This window comes from Salvia hispanica, chromosome 1 (assembly GCF_029641045.1).
Source record: "Salvia hispanica isolate PSC_SH4W2 chromosome 1, Shi_PSC_v1, whole genome shotgun sequence".
In the NCBI taxonomy this organism is placed as follows: Eukaryota; Viridiplantae; Streptophyta; class Magnoliopsida; order Lamiales; family Lamiaceae; genus Salvia; species Salvia hispanica.
Window position 1 is genome coordinate 37,217,512 of NC_142692.1, and position 8,418 is coordinate 37,225,929.

The 8,418-nt window shown below is 34.8% G+C and overlaps 2 protein-coding genes across 3 annotated transcripts; one reads left to right on the plus strand and one right to left on the minus strand.

The window, feature by feature from the left end:
* Nucleotides 1–764: 764 nt before the first annotated feature.
* Nucleotides 765–1,802, minus strand: LOC125217677 (uncharacterized). Its single transcript, XM_048119196.2, has 3 exons — nucleotides 1,606–1,802; nucleotides 1,252–1,499; nucleotides 765–1,143 (listed from the first exon to the last, which is right to left on the minus strand). The coding sequence occupies exons 1-3, from the start codon at nucleotides 1,765–1,767 to the stop codon at nucleotides 822–824; spliced, it is 732 nt and encodes a 243-aa protein (XP_047975153.1). The 5' UTR covers nucleotides 1,768–1,802; the 3' UTR covers nucleotides 765–821.
* A 1,553-nt stretch (nucleotides 1,803–3,355) lies between these two features.
* Nucleotides 3,356–6,779, plus strand: LOC125219194 (Pentatricopeptide repeat (PPR-like) superfamily protein). 2 transcript variants are annotated; one of them, XM_048121102.2, is made up of 3 exons: nucleotides 3,356–3,477; nucleotides 3,867–5,908; nucleotides 6,157–6,779. In XM_048121102.2, exon 2 carries the CDS (start codon nucleotides 4,079–4,081, stop codon nucleotides 5,456–5,458), a length of 1,380 nt encoding a protein of 459 aa, XP_047977059.1. In that variant the 5' UTR covers nucleotides 3,356–3,477; nucleotides 3,867–4,078; the 3' UTR covers nucleotides 5,459–5,908; nucleotides 6,157–6,779. The 2 variants fall into 2 exon arrangements, with proteins under 2 accessions (XP_047977059.1, XP_047977060.1); XM_048121103.2 differs by having other exon boundaries at nucleotides 3,370–3,477; nucleotides 4,054–5,908.
* Nucleotides 6,780–8,418: the final 1,639 nt, after the last annotated feature.

Here is an 8,418-nt window from a genome sequence, read left to right on the forward strand (position 1 = left end):
AAAATTCTTTTTTAAAGAATAAACAATCTTTTTCAAATGAACTGATCTTTCTTATTTTCTATATACGTGAATTATTTACTATTTATTATGAGAAGATAATTTAAGCAACAAATTGCTTTAAGAAAATTACAAAAGTTGACTGAAAACTAATGCAACTTTGCTTTTACAATAAAGATAGTTAGTTAGTTAAATGTAGTAGAAATATTTCTACATAGATATTTGAATAACGAAAAAAAAGTAGAAAATACAAAAGATGATGATGATAAATCTTTTTGTCATTTTGTAATTTCAGATTTACCAAACCACTATCTTGAAATAACATAGACATAGATTAAATATATAGTTAGGAATTATCCAATGACTCTTCAGTCTTGTAACATTTTTGTATGTGACTTATTGGCTTAAAGTTGGTCGGAGTTTTATATATTTTTATAAAATTGTGTGTGAATTCTTATGCAAAAATTCAAATTCGAAAAAACTACACGCACAAACAAAATTCTTTATATAATCTTAGTATTTTTTTGCATTTGTGTTTCGTGATTTTAAGATTTAGTCTCATTAGAAATTAGGACAACAACCTCGACTAAAGATACTGAAAGAGGAATAGAAAACAAATGAAGGCGGTGAATGTATTTTAAATTAAAATCGTCAAATTATCTTGTAGTATTTGAATTGCTATGTAAAAGCTCTGTGATTATCTGGATTCGAGAACGCATACATTTGTGTTTTTGCTTACTTACTCAGTTGGAAAAGAGAGAGAGAGAGAGAGGAGAAAATAAAAACTATGATCGATGTATTTATAATCAGACAAAAAAAAACCATCAAACATGAGGACTCTCCTCGTCCTCCTCCGCCTCCTCCTCGTCCTCCTGAGGAGCGACGACGGTCCCGATATCCGCGGCCACATCAAGAAAATGAAGCAAAAACACAAGTACAACACTGGACACAAACATATGAATGGGCCCAAAAATCCAAAGAAACAATGGCAAAGACAAGTAGAAAGCATGTAAGCCCATCGACCAGAAATAGCTTCCCCTGTTCACCACCCTCCACACGTACTCCTCCGTCACCGGGCACTCCTTCTCGTTGCTCCGCCCCCGCCTCCTCGGCACGTTGATCAGCACGCTCGCGTGGCTGTAGTACCTGAAAGGCACACAACGATTTACATATCATCAGATGATGACTTCAATTCCTAACACTACTATTATTACGTTATTAGATGATGACATGGATTCCTAACACTACTATTACCTGATCGACTGCACGTTCAATAGGAACGCGCACAGGAAGCACACGAGGATCGAGAAGAACTTTATCGACGACCCCAGCTTACTGTTGTCCCCGTACACCGCCGCGACCGGCCGCCGCCCGCAGCCTCCGCCCGACATCAGCACCGCCATCACCGAGCTCAGCATGATCGCCGTCGACGCCAAAACCGTCGACGCCATTATGTTGTTCCGCAGTGTCTGGACCGACAGGATCCCGTTTTTCATTGGATCCTGCACAACTCAGTCGATAAGACATTTTTTCAGTCTCATGAATGAGAAACATTTATTAATCCTTTTTTAACATAAAAAAAAGTAAGAGAGAGAATGACAGAAAAACCTCCATCATGGCACGGATCCAGAGGCGGCGGTTGGCGGCGTTGATCCCGATGACGGTGGTGTCGGGATGGCGGATTACGCGGCGGAGGAGCCACGCGTGATACGCCGCCATCACCAGCAGCCCAAGCGGCACCAATGCATAATCGAGAGTGTATTTCTGCATTTTTAGTGAGAGAAATTAAGAGAAGAGATGAAACACAAAAGCACACCTCAATTAAACTAATTTTTTTGGATTAGTGGTGGGTTTATGCTAAAATGAAAGTATACATACAAATTTGTTTAGACTTATAAACATGCCTTAATTAGATTATTCGGTTTAACTGGAATGCTTTGTTTAATGTGACATTGTTGTCATAAGCTTAACGTGTAATAAGAAAATATAAGAAAATTAGACTATGAAAGAACACAAGTAAAACTAAACTATTTGTACAAAAATGGCATTATAGTATGTGAAAATGTAGATAATTTATTTTCCCATTGCCATCTATACGAGTTCGTCTTCAAAAATCACAAAATTTGGCCATGTTATGATCTCTTCTATACTTTTCAAAAAATTTATTACACAAAATTTTAGTTTTTTTTCAATTTTAGGTCATAGTATTTGATTTGTGAAAAATGTTTCATTTTGACTATCATGAGATAAGTTGTGAAAAATTGAAACTTTGTCAAGGATTTACATGAGCTTTAATAAATTATTAGGTAGATATTTAATTAATTAAGAAAGTATCTCATTAAGGTCAAATAGTGAATTAAAGAGCGTACAACACTAAAAATAACATTTAGGCTTGTCAAATCGAGTACCCGCGGATATCTGATTTAAAAATTTCAGGTACCCGATTCCGAATTTCTCAAAATCTAATACCCGATACCCGATACGAAAATTATTTCGGGTACCCGGATACCCGACTCGAGTATCCAGTCCTAATTTTAGATTTTTTTAAAATTATTTTTTTAAGAAAACTAACTACTACAAACTTTTAGAAATACAACTTGTAGTTCGAAATTTGATATAAACTTGAAGTAGTTCAAAGTTAAGAGAAAAAAAATGGAGTACTAAAATTTAATTATTTAAATAATAGAATAAATAAAATTAGAAAAATCGGGTAATTTCAGTATACCCGATTGGGTATCGGGTTGTCCGATACCCAATAATCCAAAAATCCTATACCCGAACCCGATCCCGAAACCCGAAAAATTGGATATCGGATATCCAATTACCTGATATTTCGAGTTTGGATATCAGGTATCCAATACCCAATATCCATTTTGACACCCTAATAATATTATCTCTATTAAAATACTATTCTAGGTAGATATTTAATTGGAAAAGAAAGTATCATCAAGGTCAAATAGCAAATTAAATTGTGAAACATATTTTTCTTTAAAATAAGAAGCTTAGTAAAGGTGAATTATAACTAGCTAGTGATATTAAAAAATAAAGTCACACAATGTGAATGCCTAATCTACGTAATTGTTTCACATTTATTATGGAGGAAAAAAATATGTTTTAGATTATACCTCAGCTATTTTAACTTTTAATTAGTACTTCATATGTGAACATTTTCAAAATATTAATCAATTTATGTTCAATTATTATAAATAACATTTTCGATAAAAAATTAAATCATCGATACTATATGCATACATTAATAATATTCATATATAGATTCAAAATGCATTTATATAATTAATGATTTATGAAGATGAATAATTTATGAATACATAAATTAGTTAAAATAAAATAGGAAATTAAACAAGGAAGAGAGGATCCTCTTCCTCTCGACTGCTTAGACCTATCGATTCAAATTCAATCGTCTCTCTCTCTAAATGGAGGCAGAATCAAACTGAGATGCCGCCGGCTGATTTTCTCCGGGTATAATTCAAACCGAATTTCTTCTTCATTTTCCTTTTCATTGATTTTGAGCTGCATTTGACGCATAAAAAGCATGAATTCGGTTTCTGAAGTGTTAACTTGCTGGGAAATCAACAATGTAGAAATTCCAAGACAATGCTCTAGGGTTTGATTTTTTTTTTCTTAGCTTGTATGGTTAGGTTTCATGTTCAATAATTCGTGTAAATGTTTACAAATTTGGTTAAATGAATGACTGATAAGTGATAGAATGCCGCTAGAAATGTATATTTTGGATTGTTCAAGCCCTAGTTTCGATTCAATATGCTAATGCTAGGGCTATTTATCGCCTCTAATTGCTTCAAACTGAACAATTTTCTTATTGTTGTTTTTTGCTTCCTGTTGAGCTGCAGATATAGTGCTAATTGTGATTGGTTATATGATGAAACAAACCATTTGTTTGTTCCGCGTATGAGTATGTCGAAGACATGGTTATTGTGAGCTGGGAAGAGAAGCGCGTTTGTTCTTTTTTTGCCTTTTTGAACAGGGGGAGATGGATGTTAGAATGGTTATGTGACTCTTGTTTTTCCTCTGTGGAAGGTATGGGCTTCTGATATCGGCTGTGATGAGGAGAATGTGCCTCGGACTATCGACTAAGTTGTTGAATATATCCGTAGCTTCCCTTTGTAGAACCAGGCAATTGGAGAAGGCTGAAGCTGCTTTAATTGATGGAATAAGACTGGGAGTGCTACCGGATGTGGTGACCTACAACATTTTGATAACGGGGTATTGTCAAGTTGTTGGGTTCGATGCAGGCTACCATGTCATTCACCGAATGAAGGAAGCTGGGATAAATCCGAATCTTATTACCTATAATTCTTTGATGGCTGGTGCCACCAGGCAGGGCTCGTTAGCTTGCTGTCTTAATATGCTCAATGAGATGCTCGGCAGGGGAATAGTTCCTGATGTATGGAGTTATAACACGTTGATGCATTGCTTTTTCAAAATGGGAAAGCCAGACGAGGCATATAGGATTTTCAGGGAAATTCTTTTGAAGAATATCACTCCTTGTCAGGCCACATATAACATCCTAATTAATGGACTTTGCAAGAACGGGTGCATCAAGGATGCTTTGATGTTATTTAGGGATTTGCAGCGTCAAGGATATGTCCCGCAGATAGTGACATACAACATTCTTATGAATGCTTTATGCAAGTTGAAGAGGTGGAAGGGTATAATTAGACTTTTCGAGGAGATCAGGGAATTGGGTATTGCACCAAATGCTATTACTTACACCACAGCTATGAAGTGCTTCTTTGGGAGTAGACGTTATAAGGAAGGGCTTCAAATATTTTTCGAGATGAAGAGCAGAGGGTATGCGTATGATTTGTTTTCCTGCTGTACAATTGTTGCTGCTTTGGTTAAGTCGGGTAGAAGACTAGCTGCTGAAAGATGCATCGCACACATGATTAAGATCGGGTATGATCTTGACATAGCGTCGTACAACACCTTAATTAATTGGCATATTAAGGAAGGCAAACTTGAGAAGGCCTACAACTTGTTGGGTGTGGCTGAATCGAGGGGACTGGATTGTGATATTTATACCCATACCATCTTGATTGACGGGCTTTGCAAGGCTGGCAATTTTGATGTTGCTGAAAGGCATCTTGACCACATGAAAACTATGGGATTCAATTGCCTAGTTGCTTCTAATTGTTTTATTAACGGTCTCTGCAAAGCTGGCTACATAGATTATGCACTGCAAGTTTTTTACGCGTCAGATATGAGGGATTCGTGTACTTACTCTTCCTTGGTGAACAACCTTTGCAAACAAAGGAGGTATCGTTTGGCTGCTCAACTCTTGCTATCTTGCATTAGATCAGGTGTGAAAGTACTGAAGTCAGATGAAAAGAATGTTATTCAGGGTCTCACCCGATTAGGCACCAAAAGGGATGCCAAGAGATTTAAGCGACTAGTTCAAATATCTAAACTGTTTCAGTATTGATATCGCATTGATGTCTATCCGAGCAACCGGCCCTCATCTGCCACCATTATTGATGCGTCTTATTCCAGAAAGTTTGAGGAATATTTTATCATGCCAGAATTTGACTGTCACTAATGCATATCTTACACTAGAAACATTTGGATGGTCGTTGATTTTTATTCATGGAGATGGAGAAGTTCTAATACTGTTAGTTTTAGATCTAGTCGGTGTTACTTGAGTGAAACAGTGACGTGATATAATCAGGCTGTGGGTAATGTAGTGGCATGCGGAACATTGTGCTGAGGTATTAAATGCCTCTGAAAGTGTTCCAATGGGGTTATGTACTCGTGTCGTGTGGTCTCTAATCTATTCCTAGTGACTTCTCCTTCTAGCCTTGGTAAAGCAGGCAAGATCTCCTGCAAATTCGAAGAGAGAACGATTGCTGTATAAAATGGTGGTTGATGGGACCAGGTATCGAATCCATAGCTTATGCTTTTAACTCTGTTAAATTATGTTTTCTTCATGTTATTTCTGATATTCCCATGCCAACCTGACGCACTTTCGAATTGGATATTAAGCTTGCATCCCTTTTCCTAGTTACTAAGAAAATTGTCTGTCAAGATTCAAACCAGTAACTATATCATGATTAGCAACTGTAGTATTATCTGAGGATTTCTCATCACACTATTTTACTTATTTGTTCGTTTTGGTTGCTGCAGATGCAACCCTTCCTCTTTTCATGGCATTGACCAGGCACAATAATTTATGTCAAATTCATCTAGCAGCTGGTGGAGGCGAGTTTAAAGCACAGTCAGCGCTGTAAAATTTATCTTCAACTGACAAACCGGCAAGTTTTCTGTATCATATTCATAGTTGCTGCAATGAGTGTGTTAGTATATTGACAAATTAGGTGCTAAGTAAAAAATTCCATAAGTTGACAGAGAAGAAGACTTTTGGTGAGACGATACTCCTCACTTCAACTTTACTCATGAAGAATTGTTCTAATCCATGAAAAGCTATATTTTGAAATTGAGGCTTGAAAGAACATCTTGGCTCGTGATGTTTCAAAACTAGGGAAATTGTTCAGACTTGGTGAGCTTCAATACGTTGTTGTTGTTGTACGACCACATACAATACATACATCAATGTGTATGTAAATTCTGCAGTAGAAATTGAAATTCACATATCCTTTTAGCATTTTTTATTTTTACTAGCATTTGATAATTTACGCATTTTTCGTTGATTATCTGTTTATTAGCCCGTTCAGTAATGAACTCTCTTTCTGTTGGTGTTTATTAGCCCTCTCTGGAAACTGGTATGTTATGCTCGGTTTTCGAGTTCATGGGCCTTTCTTGGTGAACAACTCTCTTTCTCATTCTCTCTCTCACATGTGGTACTAATGTTTGAAGGCAGTTAGCATATTTGCTTCTCTTTTGGTATGTCTTAACCACACTTATGTCCTGAGCATTTGGTTCTTGCTAGTTAGTATTTGGAATTTCGAAATTGTTGTCCTTTTATTTCGGTTTTTTTTTTGTCATACCTAAGTGCCATGAATCTTGCTTGATCTACATGTTTTACCATTTTTCAGTTCACAAAAGTATCCACTACTTTCGATGCACATTCAATAAAACCCACATTTCTGCCCCATTCACACCGATAAATGTTTTGGTGGAATTCGAACCCGAGAACTTTGGTCCCCGAACATCCACTTAACCACTAGGCCGTTACCAATACTGTTTTTATTATTTTTGTACCTTGTCATCCTTCGTGTTACATATCTTCGAACAAAGATGAAAATTCTACTAATTCCTGATTTCAAGAACTTAATGTTAGTTTTGATCATTGCGATTTGTGGTGCAATTTTTTTCTACTATTTTACTTCTGTATAAATTGGATTTTAGGTAGGACAGTACATTTTTATATCATATTGCAAATAAGGAAAAGGTCTAAATTTTCTTACACGTTGAATCATTCATATATTTCGGCATATAGTCAACACATAAGGTTTCTCTCTCTTTAAAAAAATTTGACTTCATCTTTGTTGGATTAAGTACACTTAATCCTCATTGGTTTTGAATGATCTTTTGGTTTCTATTGGGAACTACTCTTGTCTGAAAAAGGTATAAAGAGGCTTTCCATTTAAAGCGTGATATTTCGATTTTTTCAAGATTTACTTCCTATATATTTTAGATTGATGGCTCTAAGAAATTGCACATTGCTGACAGTATTTCATGATATAGAGCATTGGTTATATTTTTAACAATGGATGGTTGCATTTATGATTTAGACATAATGAATTTGCTATAGTACTAATTTGTAATTTTGTAGTTTTGAAAATCTTCTTCTTACTATTTTCTAAGAATCTAATCAAAATAAACTATTATTATAATTGATTTTTTTAATTCAAATGGTCTCGAACACATTAAAAATTATACTATTCCACAAACAGAATATAAGGTCAGTATACGAATTTGATTTGCGTATTAATTTTTTCGATAAGAGTGTTGAATTAAATTGAACTTTAATTTTGATGAAAAATATAAAATTACAAATGACAATAACATTTTATGATGTATTAGAATCGAATTAAATATATAAAATAAAATAAACAACGCTAAACGTACATTAAACGAGCGTGATACTAACATAAGACAAGTAACATATGATTAATTCATTTCTATTGATTTATAGTTATCCAAAATTGCGCTTCATATGTACTCCATATATTAATTTTAACATAAAATATAATTATGAAAAAAAATAAAAGCAGTGTGACATAGAGAGATATTGTGTCAAAAAAATCGTTTTTCTCAAATATATTGGAATATAAAACTCTAAATTTTGGACTTATATATCATTTTGAGCATTGCCTTCCAACTTTTTCATTACTACATATACATGATTGGAATACTTTTTTTCAAAAAATAACCTCTACTATTCATTTTCAAACATTGAATGTCATTTCCTGAAAAATAATTCAT